This window comes from Tetrahymena thermophila (assembly GCF_000189635.1).
Source record: "Tetrahymena thermophila SB210 genomic scaffold scf_8254811, whole genome shotgun sequence".
NCBI classification, from domain to species: Eukaryota; Ciliophora; class Oligohymenophorea; order Hymenostomatida; family Tetrahymenidae; genus Tetrahymena; species Tetrahymena thermophila.
The window spans coordinates 402,222-423,691 of record NW_002476567.1 but is presented as its reverse complement, the minus strand read 5'-3'; the positions used below and the strand labels follow the sequence as shown (position 1 = coordinate 423,691).

General features: G+C 22.4%; 7 protein-coding genes across 7 annotated transcripts; 2 read left to right on the top strand and 5 right to left on the bottom strand. All coding sequences in view use genetic code 6, as the record gives it.

Annotated features, from left to right (window-relative positions):
- Positions 1-351: 351 nt before the first annotated feature.
- TTHERM_00069190 (hypothetical protein) lies at positions 352-1,317 on the bottom strand (the record flags this gene model as incomplete). The annotated part of the gene is made up of 1 exon (XM_001007757.2): positions 352-1,317. One exon carries the CDS (start codon positions 1,315-1,317, stop codon positions 352-354), a length of 966 nt encoding a protein of 321 aa, XP_001007757.2.
- Positions 1,318-2,476: 1,159 nt separating this feature from the next.
- Positions 2,477-4,700, top strand: TTHERM_00069200 (hypothetical protein; the record flags this gene model as incomplete). Its single annotated transcript, XM_001007758.3, has 5 exons — positions 2,477-2,909; positions 2,963-3,345; positions 3,545-3,584; positions 3,648-3,783; positions 3,842-4,700. The coding sequence occupies exons 1-5, from the start codon at positions 2,645-2,647 to the stop codon at positions 4,698-4,700; spliced, it is 1,683 nt and encodes a 560-aa protein (XP_001007758.2). The 5' UTR covers positions 2,477-2,644.
- Positions 4,701-5,567: 867 nt separating this feature from the next.
- On the top strand, positions 5,568-6,800 carry TTHERM_00069210 (dolichyl-phosphate beta-glucosyltransferase; the record flags this gene model as incomplete). The annotated part of the gene is made up of 8 exons (XM_001007759.3): positions 5,568-5,671; positions 5,794-5,851; positions 5,917-5,955; positions 6,049-6,118; positions 6,179-6,245; positions 6,303-6,467; positions 6,520-6,634; positions 6,696-6,800. 8 exons carry the CDS (start codon positions 5,568-5,570, stop codon positions 6,798-6,800), a joined length of 723 nt encoding a protein of 240 aa, XP_001007759.2.
- A 798-nt stretch (positions 6,801-7,598) lies between these two features.
- Positions 7,599-9,308, bottom strand: TTHERM_000069209 (hypothetical protein; the record flags this gene model as incomplete). Its single annotated transcript, XM_012795548.1, has 5 exons — positions 7,599-7,687; positions 7,749-8,142; positions 8,226-8,593; positions 8,660-8,815; positions 8,918-9,308. The coding sequence occupies 5 exons, from the start codon at positions 9,306-9,308 to the stop codon at positions 7,599-7,601; spliced, it is 1,398 nt and encodes a 465-aa protein (XP_012651002.1).
- A 732-nt stretch (positions 9,309-10,040) lies between these two features.
- On the bottom strand, positions 10,041-12,322 carry TTHERM_00069220 (hypothetical protein; the record flags this gene model as incomplete). The annotated part of the gene is made up of 5 exons (XM_001007760.3): positions 12,038-12,322; positions 11,548-11,960; positions 10,415-11,473; positions 10,297-10,358; positions 10,041-10,234 (listed from the first exon to the last, which is right to left on the bottom strand). The coding sequence occupies exons 1-5, from the start codon at positions 12,278-12,280 to the stop codon at positions 10,041-10,043; spliced, it is 1,971 nt and encodes a 656-aa protein (XP_001007760.2). The 5' UTR covers positions 12,281-12,322.
- Positions 12,323-12,937: 615 nt separating this feature from the next.
- Positions 12,938-17,713, bottom strand: TTHERM_00069230 (kinesin motor catalytic domain protein; the record flags this gene model as incomplete). Its single annotated transcript, XM_001007761.3, has 14 exons — positions 12,938-13,111; positions 13,190-13,390; positions 13,453-13,557; positions 13,615-13,728; positions 13,782-14,307; positions 14,372-14,476; positions 14,572-15,246; positions 15,307-15,705; positions 15,758-15,870; positions 15,923-16,426; positions 16,543-16,810; positions 16,950-17,042; positions 17,305-17,596; positions 17,698-17,713. The coding sequence occupies 14 exons, from the start codon at positions 17,711-17,713 to the stop codon at positions 12,938-12,940; spliced, it is 3,585 nt and encodes a 1,194-aa protein (XP_001007761.3).
- A 1,562-nt stretch (positions 17,714-19,275) lies between these two features.
- On the bottom strand, positions 19,276-21,130 carry TTHERM_00069250 (targeting protein for Xklp2 protein; the record flags this gene model as incomplete). The annotated part of the gene is made up of 6 exons (XM_001007763.2): positions 19,276-19,407; positions 19,463-19,535; positions 19,712-20,374; positions 20,460-20,834; positions 20,893-21,003; positions 21,057-21,130. The coding sequence occupies 6 exons, from the start codon at positions 21,128-21,130 to the stop codon at positions 19,276-19,278; spliced, it is 1,428 nt and encodes a 475-aa protein (XP_001007763.2).
- Positions 21,131-21,470: the final 340 nt, after the last annotated feature.

Here is a 21,470-nt window from a genome sequence, read left to right as displayed (position 1 = left end):
GCAATAAAATAAATAAATCATAATTTAGATAATATTAAATGCTTTTAATTTGTGTTTAAGTTTACAACATATTTATATTTTTATTTTAGAAAATCTATTTATTTTTATTTATTAGAAGCTTATTTAAATTCTAACTAAATTTTAAAAAAATATTAGAAAAATTTTTTAATATTTGAATTAATTAACTAAAAAACAAATAATCAATCTAACAAACATACAAACAAGCTTTTATTTATTTAAAAAATTAAAAACATAAATTAGATTTATATTTATTTTTTTTATTTTAAAGGTTTTATATATTTTAATTTGAGAAATCAATTAATTAAGCTATCAATATGCTAACCAACATTTTCATTCAAAGAAATCAACAAACACTAATTGCTTTATTTTTTTTGTTTTTTGAATTAGTTTAACATTTTCTTATTGCTTTTCTTCATGATTTATTTTAAAATCTATTATTTTTTACCTCTAGTTTAGATAGCTTAAGATCAAAAGCTTATTTTTATGAAGATTATTTTTATAAGAGTGTACATAAAAATAAAGTGTGCTTAAATTTTGCAACTTATCTAGCATTCCTATGATTTGAATGTCAAGATCTACTAATTTCTCATTTGATTAAATCTCTAAAAGTAAATATTTGAGGTTTTCAAGTATTTAAATAGAGTTTGTAATTTCATAAATTTGTGATTATTTTTCAGCCTTAACCTATATTATTAACTTTTCTAGGCCAATCAACTTTTATAAACCATTTGATATTTCTTAATAAAATTTGCTGGTTGTATTAGTATCAAAACTTATTTCTAATTTTTTTAGGCAAATATTTTTTTGTATAGTGTTAAATATGCCTTCAATACCATTTTTCCCAATCTTAATTTCATCTAATAATAGACTTATGCTTTGTAATTTATCTAGCTAGCTGATAGCTTCCAAAAAGTAATTCAGTCCTTAATCTTAAACTGGGCATGATGTTAGATCTAAAGTTAATTCTTATATATTATTTAAGTTAGATAATCCTTAAGCTAAAATTTCAGATCCAACTGGATTCAGATCATTAACAAAGATTTTTAACCCAAACTTTTTTAAATGGCACAAATCAGAATAAAAGTTAGATAATTTTGTAAATCCTTCTTTTTTCCAGATATTTTATTCCCAGCTTGTTATAAATAGTGAATCATACTCTAAATCTTTCATTAAAAATTTAAAATTATTCAACTGTGGCTCAGTTAAATAAGGGCTTAACTCTACTCTAAGACATTTGTTTGATAAGTTATCAGTTAATTACTTTTAAATATTTTCTAAGTTATCGTAATATTCCATTTTTAAAAAATTATTTAGTAGTATTTTGATTTTATATTTTTTTTGTTTATTTTAGGGAAAGAATCTTAATTTATTTGTAATATTAAATTTCTTTTAAAAATATTGATGGTTCTAAAATTTTAATATATATAATAAATTAGTGTATCTTTATTTTTCTATGTATAAATATATTGATCAAAAATCTGATGAAAAATTAAGCTAAATCTTTTATTTAATATGTTTTTAGATACTCTTAAGGCTTACATTAAATAGAAATCTATGGGAAGCCCTATAACAGACAATATAAAATAAATTTAATCCTTGTTTTTAATACAAAAAATTTTTAATATAATTAACTAGAAACATAAAATATATAAAACAATGATTGAAAGTTAATTTTCTATTTGGCAATCAATCCAAAATCTTTTAGTTGATTAAACTTTATTGAAAAAAATTAAAAATTATGTAGAAAAGAGATTTAAATAAAATTTAAATAAAAAGAAATAAAAGAATTTAAAAAACAGTTTACAAGATTAATAATTATTAAAAATGAATCAAATTCAATTTTGATCAGAAAAAAACTAACTTTTCTATCAATTATATTCTTTTATATTCTCAAAAAAAGTTGTATATGCAATAATATATTTAATTTTTGTTTTGCTTTTAATAGAATTATTTTTGCTCATTAAAAATTGATTTTTAAAAATAAAAAATTAAATAAGAAATATTTTGAAAATAAATATTTTTGGACTTAAATATTTTTTTTGAAAAATGACAGATTAGTTTTCTGTTTTATTCAAAAGTTACTTTAGGAGCTTAAGAGTATGGTTTTAGTTAATAGTTTGAAAAAATATATTTTGATGAAGTTTTAAATTAAATTATTTGAACTTTTTCAGATAAATTTTTAATTTTTAAAATGAACTTGAATTGAAATGTAAAAGAAAATTATTTACATGAAAATAATTCTTAATAAATAAAAATATATTTTTCTTTGGGCAATTTATTTCAAGCAATTTTATTAGTTATAAGCATGGTCTATAAATAGTTGTTTATAAACGATTAATTTCTTTACAAATATTTCGTTTTACTTTTCTTTTCTTAGATTTACATGATTAAATTGCTATTTAATAAAATTTATGCACAAAAAAAATAGTTTGTTTGTTAGTTTATTATTTAATTAATAATTTAGGTAGTAGTATTTAGATTTACTTATTTATTTATTCATTTTAGTGATTTAGCTTTACTTAATTAAATTGGCATAAATACATAGATACATATATATATACATACACATATTTAAGTTTTAAAATAAGGATTGCGTTGTTTTAGTAAAGCCTTAGACTAATCAATGTATAGATAAGTGCCAGTTTCTAGCAAGATTGTAAGCAGAAAAATAAAAGAGAGGGATTCTCAAATTCATGAAACGAAATTAAAATAAATATCCAGTTAAATTGATACTAAGAGGCCAGATCATTTCAATCCACTTTCATACACTTAAAATAAAAAGAAAATACAATTGATGGAAGATAAATATACAGAAATAGAAAGAGAAAACAGAATTTTGTTAGAGAAAATAACTAAAATTATGAATCCTCCAAAGACTACTAGCAACAGTAATTTATATTATTGTAAGCTTAAATAAAGTTTAAATAAAATAACCATTAAGAAAATTAGTATTAGGATCAATCAGTTATGAATAGACTAAGCAGAAATAACAACTATTCAACTATATAACAGTCTTCATATACAAAAAAGAAGTCATTAAATTAGCTAAATAGAAGAAAAGAATTGTTGAGCATTATGGAAGAGAATAAAAAAATTTTGGAAAGAATAAAGTCCAGGAAAAGCGAATATGACCATCGTAAATGGGAAGAAGATCACAAGAAAAATGAAGTTCTTTTGCATAAAATATCAGAATATCCTGTTAATCTTTACAAGAAGAGTGATTCAAAAGCAATGTTCACTAGAAATGATTGCTAATATAACCCAAATGGTTAAAATTTAGACTAATCATCAGCTTCAATTAAACGTTAGAATTACTCGCTTGATGTAGAAATTTAGACATTTCATAAAATTTTAATAATATTCGTTAGATAAAGTTGATTGGTTGGTAATTTAATACCTATAATTTTATAATGTGTCATTCAATTCAATCAATCAACCTATCTATTTTCATAATAATTTTTATTTGGAATTTATCTCTTTTACAATTTAATATATTTTAATTTTTAATAAAAATTGTTAACAGAGACAGATTGGAGCACCATAATAGAAGACAGCTAACCATAGTAATAATCTAATATATAAATTTTGCTTTTATTTCAATTTAAAATCAAAAACTTATAAAACAGAAAGAGATAGATCGTTTCACTTAGAACCTTTAAGTAACAGCAATAATAAAATAGATGAAAACAAAACTATTCTCTATAGACAGTCACGTCAGTTTGGACTTAATTTTTACATTGTGGAAATCTCTATAGAAAATGGGTAAATTAATTAATTAATTGATAATAATTTTTAGAAAATAATTTAACAAATGAATTAGTATATTTAGGATTATTGCAGATGACATTGAAAATCCTCTTACGAGAGTTTTAGAAATGTTTGAAAATGATGGGCTCAAAGTATTAAATAAATTCTTCCATAATAATTTAGAAGAACTTGTGTCAAATTTGAAAATAACTGATAAAATATACATTAAGGGATTAGAAAAATACCAAACTGAGCCATCAGAGAATTATAATTCATAAAATGAGAAATTATATACAGATAAGTCTTAAATTTTAAGTAATAATAAAAGTTCTCCTTTTATTTTTGATAAAGGCTTTGAGAGCTAACAAGATAACGGCTATACTACTAACGATTCTTATTAAAATAAAGATTAATAAATATATACCCTTAAAGAAAATAATGCTTAATTTGATTAAAATCAATTATAATAATAGCAATAATTAAAATAATCAGTAAGGAGATCCTCATTAAATAAGTCATAGAACTAGTAAATAAAATAAAATTAAAACTAAGAAACTCCTAATAGAAAAGTACTCCGTGAAATCACAGAGTAAAATAGCACAAATAACAATACTCTAGATAGTAGATCTCCAATTTAAATGAATGAAAGATAATCTTTTAACAATAGCCCAAACTAATAAAACAATAATTAAACATTTACAAATTCTAAGTTAATGATGGATTTTTATAACAATTAGTAAGAATTCGAAAAGAATTACAAAACTACCTAAAACTAAAGTAACTCAAAATAATAATAATAATAATAAAATTACCAAAACAGCTAAAAAGAATAAAAAAGATAACCTGAATTGAATAATAAAACTAAATATGAAAAAGATGAGTATGAGGATGAAGAAGAAGAAGGAGATGAAATTCTAGGAGCTTAAAATTGAATTTTATTAGCATGATATTCAACTATATTTATTTATTTGTTTGTTTTATATGAATAACCATAACAAATATAAAAGTTTATGAAAAAAAAATTTTTGTTTCATATGAGATTTGTTGCAATTTAATTGATTTGTTGTTTTACAATTAATTTATATTAAAAATAATTAACTAAGGTTAATAAAATTAATAACTTAAGATAATAAAGCTACTTTATTTTCTAAAGCATATTTGCAAGAAAATGAATTAAAGTATGTTAAATTTTTAAAACTGTTTAGTAAATTAAAATGTGTTGATAAGATATTTATTTCTTGATATTTAATTTTTTAAATTGATTTTAAATACTTCTTTTCATTTTTTAAATAGATCTAAAAACAAATTTTATTATTTTGTTTATTAAATTAAAATTTGTTGATAAGATATTTATTTATTTGTTGATTTTTCATTTTTTTAAATTGATTTTAAATACGTCGTTTCATTTTTAAAATAGATCTAATGACATATTTAATTATTTTGTTTATTAAATTAAAATTTGTTGATAAGATATTTACATGTTGATTTTTTATTCTTTTTAAATTGATTTTAAATACTTCTTTTCATTTTTTAAATAGATCTAATAACAGATTTAATTATTTTGTTAAGTAAATTAGAATTTGTTGATAAGATATTTATTTATTTGTTGATTTTTCATTTTTTTAAATTGATTTTAAATAAATACTTCATTTAATTTTTTAAGTAGATTTAAGATTTCTTAAAAATTGAAGGAAAAATATATTTTTGTATTTTAATTTTTTATTTGATATTTTTTAATAATAAAAACAGTTCAAATATTAGATAGAAATATATTTAAAATAAAAGTAAATTAGCAAGAAATGGCTTAGAATCAAAATAAGTATTCAGTTTTACTTCCCACTTACAACGAAAGAGAAAATTTACCAGTTGTTTTATATCTCCTTTTTAGTATGGCTGATAAGAAGTAATTTCAATCAAAAATATTTGGAAATTCCTTATGCTTGCTTCATCATTATTATAATATTTTTAAATTAGATTTTTTAATTTTATATTGAAATGAAAAGAAAAATTTTTTTAAAACAAAAGCAAGCTTGATTTAGAAGTAGTTGTTATTGATGATAATTCTCCTGATGGCACCTAAGAAGTAAATTATATTTTATCTTTTTAACCAAGCATTTTAATTTATTTATTTTAAATATTTGAAATTAGGTTGCTAAAGAATTACAAAAATTCTATGGAAAAAAGCTTGTAAAAATTTGAATTTAGGAGTTATATAGATAATAAAATTAGATTATTGTGCATAAAATTATTCTTTTAAAAAATAAATACTTTGAATATTAGGTTTTACATTTTAGACCAGGAAAATTAGGTTTAGGAAGTGCTTATATTGATGGGTTGAAATACGCCACAGGTAGCTTTTAAAAATTATGGCATGGTATATATAAATGATATTAAAATAAATATAAAATAGGTAATTTTATCATCTTGATGGATGCAGATTTCTCTCATCATCCCAAGTTTATTCCTTAATTCATTAAGTAAAATTTAATTAGTTTATCTTTCTTGAAAATTAATCCTAACATAATTTATTTAAGGAAATAAGCTGAAAATAATGCTGATATAGTCACTGGTACTAGATATAGAAAAAACGGAGGAGTTTATGGATGGGATTTCATGAGAAAGCTCACAAGTAGAGTTGCTAACTTTATTGCAAAAACTACTCTTGGTTCAAGTTGCTCTGACTTAACTGGAAGTTTTAGGTAAAGAAATTTAAAAATAGTAGATATAATATTTAACCAAAAATTTGAAAAGACTATATAAAAAAGATGTAATTGAAAGAATTATGAAGGAAATTATCAGCAAAGGTTATGCTTTCTAAATGGAAATATTGATCCGTGCTTAGGGATACAACTACAAGATTGAAGAAGTAATTAATTTATAAAAAAAGTGTATAAGTAAATAAATATATATATTTATAAACAAAACAGGTTCCTATTATTTTTGTTGATAGAGTTTTTGGTGAATCAAAGCTTGGTGCAAATGAAATTAATATCTATCTCAAGGGTGTTTGGAAATTATTTGAAACTTTCTGATTATAGATAGATTTCTAAATTAACATATTAACAACTATTTATGTATTTAAATGTAAAGTGCTCAAATTAAATACATTTAATATATTTTAGCTCAGCAAATTTTTTCCTATACAAAATTTACATTATCAATTAACAATTTATTTTCTCAAAAAATGATATAACTATTATATAAATATATCAACATATTTATGAGTTTAAAATTTAATTTAAATTTTGATACAAGACAGATGATAAAATAAATTTAATTTAAAAAATAAAAATAAGAATTAGAATTATTTTTTACCTATTCAAAAAATGAAATTTATTGAAGTATTTTTTTCACTTCTAAAGTAGTTTTCAATTTATAAAAATTTACTTTTATCTTTCTTAGATTATTAAATTAAAAAATATTATCTTACAAAGCTTTTTACCTATTTCTTTGTTATTTTAAAAATTAATCAGAAAAAATAAAAATATTTTGAACTTTTTAAAAATGATTTACATACAAATAAATAAAGAGCAAAGTATAAGTTTAATTTTAAGTAAAGGCAATTAAAATTAATTTTTTGTCCAATAATTTTTATTTTAAATTAATTATTCCAGCTTAAAACACAATATTATCAACATATATATTCAATGGTCTTAATTTAATTAAATGTAGATTGACTAATATATATATATTGAATTTCAAATAAGGAAAATTAGGCATTTAATTTTTTTAACTCATTTTTTCTACATTTATTTTATTAAGACAATTTTTTTATTTTTTGAAAATACTTTAAAATAAATTAAGAAATTTTTAACTTTCTTTCTTTTTTTTCATATTTTAAAATCTATCTGGTTGTCTTTCATTGCTCTATATTTGTCTAATACCTCATTCATTCCTTTTTATTTCTCTAATATCTCAACTAATTAAGAGTTTTCAAATAATTTTTTATATATATCTTATTCTATTTAAAAACAACTTACTGAATTTTTTTAAGTTATTTGAGTTTTCTGGCTTTGAACCAAACTACTTGCTGTAGCTGTCTTCTTAACTTTCCATTTTTTTCAACTGCTCTTCAATGAAATTCTTTTATAAGTTAGATGTTTGTTGCTTGAAATCTTTAACAAATGTGTTCAACTTCTTTTGATCAGTTGTCTTTTAAAAATTAGGAAGTAAATCAGATTTTTTATCAGGTGGAGGAGGTTCAATTTTTATTTTTCCTGGGTACCTTATACCTTTTTCTTTGAGAGGATAAGCTTGTGTGTAATCTTTTTCATAAAAATTTCTCAGCTTCAAGTGTATCAGTTTTCTGAAAACATCAAAGTCATTTGCATTATCACTGTTAATTTTGTACTCTTTTTCTTTGTTTGTGTTTTTCTGTTATTTTAAAGGAACATACATAAGTAAGAACAGTTTATTTTATTGATAAAACATAAATATGTAATTTAAAGTTTGTTTACCAAACAATGATATAATAAATAGTTGTTAGGTAAAAATTTTCTCTTCAAATTTTGCTTTTTATTTAGACATTCTATGAATTCCTCCCATGTAATTAGCTTATTTTCATCTAATTCATAACTACCACTTATTGATCCCGCCTCTTACTTAGTATTATCTTTTGTTAGATCCTTCTATCCTAAATTATAAATTGTCCACTAATACCTACGCTATGATTTATTTAAAGCAAATTCTTGTGCAAGGCAAGAACTCTCTGAGTAAATATGAGACTACTCTACTGTAAAATTTCTTTCTATTCTTTATATCATTTTTCTAATATCTTCAGTGGACAAACATTCATCTTCATCAACATCTGTTAAGGTGAAAATTACTAAAATAATATTTTTATTTATTTAAAAAATAGATGATTGCTTGCTAAGTATATCAATATATTTACACTTTAGCTTCTGCTCTTCGCTCATTCTCGCAAGAATAGTTAAAGAAATTACCAAATCTTAAATATCAACTTTTTCAGCATCAATATTCTACTAAGTCACTATTTTACTGAACTCAGAATCTTCGAATTTTTCACTTAATTTTTCCAATTTAAACCCTATAATTTTATAAAAATTATATTATTTACATCAACACATTTGAAGTATTCATATTCATATCATCCATCAATCTATCATATATATCCAAAATAATATTTTACTTTCAAAGAGAGCATCTAGAAATAATTCTCTAACTTAATCATCAATTATATTAATGAAAACTTTTTTGAACACTTATCTTGATATTTTTCCTGAATCGCTATTACCACTTTCTCTAAATGATTTCCATATCCTTTAAATATATTTATTATCTAATTTCTTTTAAAATTCATCACATTCTTGCTAACTTATATCTCTCATGTACGGGTTAGTTTCGTATTTATTTGCTTATTTCAAAAATTCAATGTACTCTTCTTCTGTGAAATCGAAATCGTATTCTTACAAAGAGGCATTTTGATCATGCTGAAAACTATTCTAATTACTATTCTTTTTATTTCCATGATAATTAGAGGTTAACTTTGGGTCTGTTAAAAAACCAAATCTTTCTGACATTAAAATTTATATTATCAACTACTAATTTCTAAAATCAGAATTTACAATTATTAATTAATAAAAAGTAATAAGTCTGTTTCATTCCAAAATTCTTACAGTAAAAATTAAAATTTTTTTAGATTTTTGTAATAGATAATTTATTAATTAATATTTTTTTTTATGAAAAAACAATTTAGAAATTTAAACATTTTATAAAAAAATATTTTCTTCAATAATTCTATCTGAACTAATATTAATTAAATAAGCATCTCGATAAAAAAGCATAATTAAATAATTAAACAAATACATTGTATAAATGTAATTCCTACTTAGATATTTCTCAATAAGATATAATATAAAAAAGAATACAAATTACAAATGTTAAAACAAAAAAGATTTAAGGAAGGAGAATATTTTTAAAATATATTCAAAAGCTGAAAAATAAACTTTAGTTTAAGTAGTTAATTAGGGTAAATAAATTAAAAAAATATATTTTTGCTTTATTTATTTTAATTTAAAGTAGTGAATTTTACAAATAAATATCTGATATAATACTGATAAAATATTAAGTAAATTACATAAAAATATTTAAGCAGGCTGAAAGAGAATATTAGTAATATATAATAAAACTTATTCAAAAGCCCAATTGTAATCTCTCAGAAGTAATTATTGTAAATGTATAAATAAAATAGATTAAAATTATATTATTAAAATAATAATTTTTCTTTTAATTATTTTAATTGGGAATAAATATCAGACTTAATACTGATAAAATGTTAAGTAAGCTTTCATTTTATTTAATTTATCTTTGAGGTGTTTTGCTTAAACTTTAAATCTTTAATCTACCATTTAAATATCTTCAATGCTCAAGTGCCTTTGTAATTATAAATCTCCATCAGGATGGAGATACTTGTCACCACACTTTTAAATTTATTCTTAAACTTCATCTTTTTATATTTTTTGTAATAAATAATAAAATAAATTTGAAATATCTTCATAAGTTATTTACTCTATATTGATTTTATTAGATCAAAATACATCTTTTCAAAGCTTTCATCATCTACCTCAGTCCTTTTATAAAGAAAGTTTAATTATTTAACTTAAATATAATTATAGAAGTCATTTACTTATTAATTTTTTTAAAGCTGCTAGGTGCTTGCGTTTTTATTTTATTTTCTTGATTTTAGCTTTTAAGTGAGGATTCTAATTATTTAATATGCTCTTGTTTTATAGTAAACGTTGGTATCTTCTTTTCGATAAGACTATAGTTTTTTTCATAAGTTCCAACTGGTGGAACAATTTATTCAGGCCTAAATCTGTCTGAAAAACATCTTTCTATATTTGAAGAATTGTTACTAATTTTAGTGGATTAATTTTTCTTTTAATTAAACATTTTAAGTTTTCCTGTATCTGATTAGTAGGTTTAGATTCCATTTTTAGGGTGATTAAATTTATACTTTTTAAAGCTTTCAAAAGGAACCATCTCATCAAGATCATGACTATAAAAAAGAATTTCTGGGTAGTCAAAGTAACTGCTTTAATTTATAAGTGGTAAATTTGTTTGATAAAGAGTTCTGTTATCCTTAATATTTTCACTTGTTTTTAGTTCTGCAGCACTTTCCTGCATGCCACTTTGTTTGCTTTTAGTAAAATCTTCTTTCTATAAATTTTCATAACTCTCTGTGCTTGCAGTGAGTTGTGGTAAATAAGGTCTTTTAATTTGTTAGTTACATTAAAACTAAATGTCATCAGAATTAATGTTTTCTTCTATTAATTACTCTTAAGTTGCTTGAATTTAATTTAATGTAGGCTTATTTGAGTTTTTATTTGTAATGTATTCCGAATTAGTTAACTTTGATTGATTTAGAGTAGTTTTACTATCATCCTATCTGACAGAAGTTAAAAAGCTTCTGTTGCTTGTATTTGCAGTTTATTCACCTTTGTTTCCATTTTTATTTGGTTTGCTTAAATAATAATTTATTGTAGGTATTCTTTGATTTTTATTACTCGTATTTGAATTCATATTTTCTTCAATTGAATGATCCTATGTTTTAGATAATTTTGAATCTGTCATTAATAATTAAATTATTCCCTAGTTTTCAGGTCTGTTTTTTAAATAATTTAAAACATGATATTTATTTTAAAGATTAAGCATTTTATTTTTATTGCTTTTGTCTGATCCATGGCTTTTATTTTAAATTTTTTAAAAGAGTTTATTTATTTGAAATTATTTTATTTTAAAAAAAATATATGAAAATACTCTTAAACTTCAGGGTATTTTTATTGGTCTTATTGCTATTGCAAATCGGTATGTTTAGTTTCATTTGATATTCTTTAATTGGATTGAGAGTGATTTAAATGAATTTTAGATAAGTTCTAGGTAGATTATTGGTTAGAAAATTAACTAATACTAGCCAATATAGTATTTTTTTTGTTCTAGATAAATAATTGTTGTTTAACCTTTAGTCCTTTATCAAAGAGGAGCTTTCCATTCTTTTAAATAGGCTAGTTTCTTGGAGTGACTTAAGTTGCTGTATCAATCTTAAAATTCTTCACTCTCTCTAATGAATCTATTAATTTTCTATTCAAGATTTTCTTTTTGTACAACTCATATTGAGACAGTTTTTTTTCAAAGTCCATTTCAAGATCATTTTTTAAATGCTACTTCTACACCTAATTTTTAATAATTAAATTAAAAAATATTTTATTGGATAATTCATTCATTTTCATAATTTAAAATGTAGCTTTACAATTATCTTTCCTAACCCATTTCTTTCTTGTTGATAGGGCTAAAATATTTGGCTTTTATATGATGAAGATCGATTTTATTCTACTTTTCGATCCGAATTAAAACCCTAGTTAGATTAATTACTAAAATCAGTTTAAAATTGAGTGATATTTCTTTCAAACGGTCTGTAGGTAGTACCATGTTTGAGAAACTCTAAAAATTTCTGTTTTGTAAATTTTTCTTATTTACCAGGTGATGAATTCATTGCTTTAAAAGTAAAAAATATAAAATTTCTTGATTTAATACTTTTCTGCAAAAATATAATTCTAAATTATAATAAAAAACTCTAAGAAGCTAAAAACGAAGTGTTTCTACAAATGCTTATTTTGTTATTTTTTATTTCAGTAATTGAAAATAGTAACAAAAATATATTAAGTTTTTTTTGATATTTTACAAGCAAACAAACAATTTTATTAATGAATCTAGTTGAATGAACGAATAAAAAATAAATTACACACCTAAATTACCATTATTAAAAATATAAATAAAGTCTCTATATTTTGTATCGTATAATTACTATCTAATTTAATGAAATTTAATATAACTATCTAGTATTTATTTGTATTGCTAAATCACAAATATTTAATAAAGGATAACCCTAAATTTACATAAAACAGAATTAATGCATGAATGAATACACTTAGAACAATCTTATAAATCTAAATATTAAGTTAAGTTTATTTTCAGTTTCAAATATTTTTGAGAGATTTTAATAAATTATTTACAAAAATTGATAGATAGATAGATTGATACATAGATTGATACTAATAAAAAGAAGACTTCAATCATTTAACTACTAATAATATTTTTTATTTATTTATTTAGAGCTAATTAAATAAAATTTTCAAATAGCAGAATTTAATCAGTCTTTTTAAAATCTTATTTTTTTATGAGTAGAAATGAGTCCTTAAATTTCATCAATTACCTTTAACTTATTTTCCTTTTATTCTTATACCTTTTAGCTTAGTTTATTCTTTTCTAACTCCTTCAACTCCAATAATTTTTATGTTTCTATAGCTTTGAATTTATCTTCAAGCTATTAAATAAAATAATGGTAAATAAATTTTTAAGTATTTACAAAAAGTTCTATAATTTTATTAACAAAAAAGCATACATTCTTAATCTGAGACTTTAATGCCTTATTAGAATGTTTGGCTTTGTAATATTTCTCCTTATAAGATTCTATAACGTCATTTAGACTTACAATTTATTTTCTATAACCCTCATCTTTTATCTTATATTCTTCGTTTAGTGCCTTTGAAGAATTAATATCTAAGATCAATATATCAACTTGTTTTTCGATTGCAGTTATTTCCTATTAATTTTATTAAAATGAATGATTGTTGATTTGTAAAAGCTAAACTATAATTAATCAACCTCATTTTATTTTTCTTCTAAGTTTTATAAATCAATTTCTAATTTTTTATTGATGTCTCTTAGCTCTATGTTGGAGGACTCTTCTTCTTCTAGTGATTTTCTCAACTTTATATTGTAAAGAATGTTTAATTAATTTCACTTTTTCAGCTATTATTAGATTACTTGTTAAATAGTTCTTGCATCTTCTAATGTTCCAGACTCAAGATTCTTAATTTTATTCTCTAAAGATGTAACAAGGTTTTGTAATCTTTCTAATTCAATCTGATAATTGTTGCTCTTTTTAAAAATAAAATAAATATGAAAAATTAGTTTTTTTTTCTAATAAATACATTTTATTTTGTAATAACAATTTCTTAAGTGGCAAGCTTGAGATTTTCTTTGAGAGATTCTATTTCTTTTCTGTTATCAACTTATTCAACTTAAGCTTATTAAACATGATTTTCATGGTGAATTTTTTCGTTTTCGAGCTAGACAATTCTGTCTTCTTGCTCATTTATGAACTGTTTAAACTTTTTGATTTTTTCTTTTCTCTTTTTCTTTAGATTATCAATTTACTTTTTATAATCCTCTTTTTCAATGTCATAAGTAGCTCTTAATTTTTATAATTTAGCTTCTAAAGATTGGCTAAGATCTTTGCTTTCTTCAAATCTTTATGAAAGAGATTTTATTTGATTGTCTTTATCTAGCTTCTCATTCATTTCCATATCGAGCTTTTAAACCAATCTACTGTTTTAAGTTCTTAAATGTTCAATTTCTCCACCGAATCTTTCCACTTGCTCATCCTTAATTTCTATTTTCTTTCTTAAATTTTATAATTCCTCATTCAAATCATTAGAAGTTCTTTGGCTTTAGTCGCTGTTTTTCAAATTAAAATAACATGGAATTAAAATATATATATATTGGAGTTAATTTAGTTTACAGAGAATGTTAGCATTCGTTGAGAACTCTTTACAAATGATCTATTTTAGATGACAAATTATCTTCTAACTCAATGTAATCTTTATTTTTTGACTAAACTGACAACCTTTTAGAATATAGTTTAATATGATTTATTAGATATTTGATTTAATAATTAACAATTTTTATCTAATTAAGTTAAATTAAACATAAATCGCTTACTTTAAAGTTTAAATTTTCTTTTTTTTCTTGAGGATTTTTTGCTTTAAAACTTCATTATTTTCACGAAGTTGTTATTCAAGACGAGCCCAATTATCGTGTTTAAGCTCCATTTCTCTCATTTTTTCCATATTAACTAAGAGATCGTCTTAGCAATTCTTCATCTCTCTATCTATTTGGTGAATAACTTCTTCTTTATGTCTAACCTACTCTTCAAGATCTTAGTTACGAATAACTTAATCCTTTAATTTTAAATCAAGACTACGCATTTCGAATTCGTCCTATCTTCTTCTCTAATATTCCAAATCTTCCTTTAGTTGCATTGATTTTTTTAAATTACTAAAACTTGAAGCCAACTTTTCTTATTCATTATTTAGTGTTTCGATTTTTAATTGTTAGTCAGTATTTTGTAAAGTCTAATTTTAGAAGTTAGTAATACTCTAGTTTCTAATTGTTCTATTTATAGGAGATGTAAGTGAAGAAACTCTATTGACTGGAGACTTTAAAACTGATGAATTTAATCTTTGAGGACTTGTATAACCACTAATTATATCTCTAGATTTATCTGTCTATGTATCTTATAGTCTGCTAATTTGACGATCAATCTTTTGCTTTATTTATTAAACTTCTTCATCACTGCTATCACTATGGAAACTTCTTAAATTTGAACCTAACCTTCTATAATTATTACATAAAAATATTTAATACTAATGCAAATTGATATTTTTGATAGATTACGTGCTTGGAGAAGCCATTCTAGAGAGCATTCTGGAAGCATTTTATAATAGAGTATCACAGTAATTTACTTAATTTAATGGTTAGTTATATGAGTTGATGTCAAGTGATCCAATTAATTCCTTTAATTATGCTTATTTCTCGCTAAGGAATGTATTTTTTTCTTTTAAACTAAGACGAGGGACATTTTCTTGGTTTTTAGTCAAATCAGTAACAAGATTTTCAGCTTCAACTATGAGTGATTCCATTTCTTTTTACTTTTAAGCTGTTAATTCCTATTGAGGAATGTTATTACCAGAAACGCTATTTTGTTACAAAGTATTGCTTCCCAATGTATTATTATTGTTCAAGTAAGAGTTGTTTCTAAACTTACCTGTAAAAGATGGAGAGTTTTAAGATGCACTTTTTATTTAAATAGCTGTTTAAAAATTATTTTAGCATGAATTAAAATTACTTGTTTTGATGATGAGAAATTCTAGATTCCTCTTATGTGTTCCATCTTTAGTAGCCAGATTAGCTTTGTTAAAGTTATGATCTGTCATGACCAGTAGTCATTCTGCCAAAAAACTTATATAGATTTGTTTGTTAAATTAAGATTTAAATAGTATATTTAAATTACCTCGATTGTTTTAATAGAAGAAATATAAGCTGCAGGATTAGTTGTAACACAGCATAGCAATCTTATATTAGCAATTTCATTTAAAGTATCACGAAGAGCAAATGTGAATTTTGATTACTTATAAATTTTATAAGTTGAGCTGATTTCATTATATCTGGAGCAGTGTTGTAAATATTTTTTTAAAACAACGAAGTCATTCTTAATTGACTCTTGTGTATTTTCATAAATATCAGTATCTGCAAGTCTGATAACACTTAATTTAGTAATTTTATTCTTTTCTTTTCCAGAACTGCTTTCTTCAATGATACTTGTTTAAACTTCAAATTGAACTACGATATGAGATTTGCCATAAATATTTTATTCCTTAAGTTATTCTCCCAGAAAGAGTAAGTTTTGGATGGCTTGAGAGTAAGTTTATTTAAATTCTGAAATCATTTTGATATCTCTTTTTGTAATATTCATGATTTTAACTTCTGCGTTTGATTTCTCATATAATTCTCTAATCTAAAATTTATGTAAACAACAAATTAACTATTTAAACAAAAATGTTAAAGAATGAAAAAAAACATTTAAATTTATTTTAGGTGAAAGCTATTAAAATATTAATTGATATTATTTACAGACTATTTTATGTTTTTGGGAGAAAAAGAGTGCAATAAATCAAAAACTTCATCTTGATAGATAGAATACACAGAAACTTTTAAATTGGAAAGCTTAGAAGAAAGTTAACCAGATTATGGTCTTTAAACTTTTCCAGCAGAAGGGGCAGCTGTTTATCCTCCAAAAAGATGGGGAGAAAGATTTTGCATGATATCTTCACAAGCTTTAAAAACAATACCTTTTTCGTTTTTAGCCTCATTTCCACTAAAACTGAAGCTTTTACCAGCTCTTTTTTGATATAAAGAATAAAATAAAACAACTAAACCTAACAATTAATCAATTATTTATTTATCATCATTCTATAGAATAATTTCCTATGAATTAACGTATATTAAGATTTATATATATTATTATAAGTGATAATTACCCAGATGGTCCATAAATCAAAAAAGATGCATTTATTCCTGAAAATAGCTGCTTTGTTGCCTCAGAAAAGTACACTTAATAAATTTTATCTTAGCTTTTTATTAACAAAAAAATTATTACAATAAGATTTTATTTAATATTTAAATGCTATTATGATTATGAATGAATCAATAAAGGAATACCCTATATCTATGTATGTATATATGTAGATAAGGATTTATTTCAAATTAAAAAAAATCTGTTTCACTGGCCTTTATATTAAATACTAAAATTTGCTAACTTTTATTTGTAAATATTGATTGCTCTGTTTTATATGATTTTAAGGGGAAATTTCAAACAAAAAATAATGGTCTTACTTTGAATTTATGCCAAATACCTAGTCAAACTTATATGTTTCAATTCTGTCTTTGAAAGATTCCCTAAATGATGCTAAGTCTTCATCTTTTTTAAATAGCTTATTAACGACTGATTACTTAATTCCATTTCTAGTTGTGACTATAATTCTTCCATCTTCTTAAGAACCTGAAATTACGCTAATTGCTTCATCTTTTGCATTTAAATCTCTAACCTCTAAGTGGGGCTTGATTCTAGCACCAGTCTAAACCCATCCACCGTCGCTTCTAACAGGTCTATCAATATCAGGAGAATCTATTATGATGAAATTTAAATATTTTAAAATTCTGACTGTATACTATTTTAGAATAATAAATTGCAATAAGCTAAGTAGGGCGTTAAACAAAAGCAAGTACCTTATGAATAATTCATTACTTTAAAGGCCTTAACGATTTATCTCTATAAAATTAATTGGATACGGATTGATTTTACTTTGTTTATAAATCAATTAATTTGCTAAATGTTTATTTGATAAATATATTTTTTGTTAGATTGTATATTTGTATGTATGTATGAATGTATAAATGCATGCAGATTTATAAATTATTTTCTGCAGCTTTTTCGTTGAGATATTATCATGCAAGATATTTTTTAATTTTTCTTAATTAAAAATACAATAAATAGATAGATCTCATTTCTTTATTTCCCACAGTATCGTTTTATAGGTAAAGGAAACAAACTAACAAACACAAAATCAAAGAAATCAAAAATTTTTAATTTAAATAATATCCCAAGAGCCATTTATTTATAAATAAAATCAAAATAAAATAGCTTAGATACATCAATAAATATTATATTGAAAATTTATAAATTAAATGAAACAACTTTAATTCTAAACAAGATAGATTTCAAAATTGACAATAAAAAAAATTAGTTAAGAAATAAATCAATAAATTAAAAAGTAATGTAAAATGAAAGAAAGACTCTTTCCTTTAAATTAATTTAATTTATGGTTAATATTTGTAAATTATTAAAGCAACTTGAAATTGAAAATTAATTTAACAACTTTAAAAATTGAAAACAATTAATTTCTCACCATAAACTCAAATATTATAAAACTTGTAATTTATTCATATAAAAAATATATTAACTGTTTGATCAAACATTATTAATTATTTTTTAATTTCACTATATTAAAAAAATAATCTCATATACTTTAAAAATATTTGATAAAATTAGTCAATCTAAAAAATGTTCAAAGAATTAAATGCCTATTAAATTAAAATTAAATCTATTTAAATAATGATAAATGATATGGATTTTATAAACTTTTGAAATATCAAAATTGATAAACCAATTCAAATTTTGTATAGAGCTAAGAAATAAATTTAAAACTTTGATTTAAATTGAAAAATTATTAAATAAAAAAATTTCAAATTAAAATAAAATCGAATACTTTTATCAAATTTTCAATTTTGAAAATGGATCATCATGTAAGATATTAATTATAATATATAAATAAATTCAAAGCTTAATTTAACTAAAAACAAAATATTTAAAACAAAAAAATTATGAGATCTACTAAACAAAATAAATTTAGAGCTCAATAAATTTTTAAAATATATATTTATTGTAATAAAATCTTAAATTTATAGAAATAAGAGTGAAATAAATAAATTAAAAGAAACGATATAATGATATAATGAATTATAATAAAAATATAAATGAACAAATAAAGAACTCAAAATATTTAAAACATCAAAATGAATAAATGCAATATATATATAAATGATACAGTAATATTAAAATTTAATTAGTATTCAAAATAAAAAGATAGATTTTATTTATTTATATGTTGCTTTAATATAATTAGCTATGAAATCTATTATAAAATATTTAATTTATTAATTAATTTAGGCTATTTTTAATGAGTTACTAATATTTCATAACTACCTAAATTAGCCATTCTCTAAATCAACTTTTTCTCCAAGTTTTCATAAAAATTCTTATGATTTTTCAGTGCTACGCAATCTTTAATCTGTTCTAAATTTAGGAGATTAAGGTTGGGTCAAAGGTATTTCACTTTTATGTATTTCTACTTATCTATATTTTCTTACTGGCTAAGCCTATTTAATATAATATTATCCTGTTATTTATTATTTCTGAATATTTAAAAATTACCTTAAATTGTGCTTATTTTCTTAAAGCCTCTTCTTCTTCATCTTCTTTGGCTTTTTAATTTTCATCAATATATCTAAATTTTATTAAAATTCTTTTAGTTAAATGATCTAAAATAAATTTAAAATTAGTTAAATAAAAAAGTGACTAAAATCAAATGTAAAGAAAGAGATAAAAATTATTTATTTTATGAAGAAAAAAAATGGTTGAAAAAATCTCTTCTTTTTTTGGTATTTTGGTCACTACCTTTACTCTTTCATTTCTTGTTGCATTTTGAATTCTACTTTTTCATCAAAAAGTTTTCTCTCTTCTGCTCTCAAGGTTGACTACAACTTTATTTCTACAGGAACTGTGGCTTTTTTAGGAGAGGGTTTATTGGGTGATCTAATCTTTGAAAAATCAGGAACCTTTCTAGCTTTGAATTCATATTTCTCAGCAGATTAGCTAAATTAAGATCTTTTTTGTGCAAATTCAGATCTTTTTTCAGTTTCAAATTTAAACTCCATAGGAAGAGTAGGTTTTGGAGATCCGCAACTATAGTTAGCATATTTTTATGACAATTCACTATAATCAGGAATCTCCTAAGCATGGAAATGTCTCTACAATTCTTCTTACTTCTTTTCATTTTCAAGTTTCAATTGCAATTGTTATTCCTTAGAGCGTCCTCTTTGCTCAGTATTTAGACGAAATTCTGTGAACTAAATAGGATTTCTTTCGACCTTCTTAATTTCAAACTTTAATGAATCATCTGGTTTAGGGCGGGCTTTAAAGACAAACTCTTCATCTTCTTTGATTGGAGTTTATGGACGAGATCTTGCTCTCTTTTCTGTTTCTAAAAAAAAATTCTTTGGATCAATTTTCTTTGCAGAATTTTTGCTATTATTCATTGACTCCATTTCTTCCATTTACTTATTTCTGATAAAAATAATTTTATTTTAAAATTTTTATTTGCATACAATAGTAAAATATGAAGGAGAAAAGACCAAAAAGTATTGAATACCTTAAAGAATGAATTATGGATCTTTGAGTTGTTTAGAATTTAGGGGATTGAGGTTTAGTTGTTGTTTTGACAGGAGCAGATACCTTACCGTCACCATATCCAACTCTAGAGTTAAAATATTTTTCAATTAGCTGAGCTTGACTTAAATACTCAGGCTTCTACTTTTCAACAGAGCTTAAAAGATTATTCTTTCTCTCTGAAAATACATTACTCTTGCTACCACTCTTTTCTACACTCTTCTTTTCTTACCAGTCTTTCAATAATTAATCTCTAGGCAAGCTACTAGTTATTTCAGAAGCAATTTCTATTTTACTAAAACCATTTGCTCTATAAAATGATTTAGTATCGCTTAAATTGCTACCACATAGCGATTAGCTATATTAGACAAATAAAACATAAATTTTATATTATTAGCTAAAAACTTGTATTTTACTTCTGCTCCTTTTCTACTTAGAAGTTAACTAACTAGCCGCTTTCATCTTTTAATTTAGAAAACTTAAATTTATTTTCTTTATCAACATCATCCTCATCATCATCGCCAAATCTATAAAGATTAATATTTCATTAGATCAAACCTATTATAATAACATATCTTACAAACGCTTTTGAGGATTAATATGCTCTTCTTTACTCAAATAGTCGAATAAATTATTTTTGTCAGATAGATCCATTTTGATTGTAATATTATGAAGTAGCTCTTTTATAAACCAATTGTAGATGTGATATGTTAATTTTTCTTTTTAATTTTTCTACACTATTAAATACTAAAATATTCCAAAAAAGGCTGATTATGAGTTTTTAATTTTTCTGATAATTTATCGAATTCAGTCAGATTAAAATTCAAAATTAAATTGATTTCAAATTATTAAATATCTTTTTTTATTTTCTTTATATCTTCAATCCAATAAAGAAATTAAAATGCTACTTTTCCGTTTGCGCCTTTCTTTCTCATAATTTTTTCATATCTAAGAAAGAATTATGAATTTCAACACTCCAAAAATGTATTTTGTA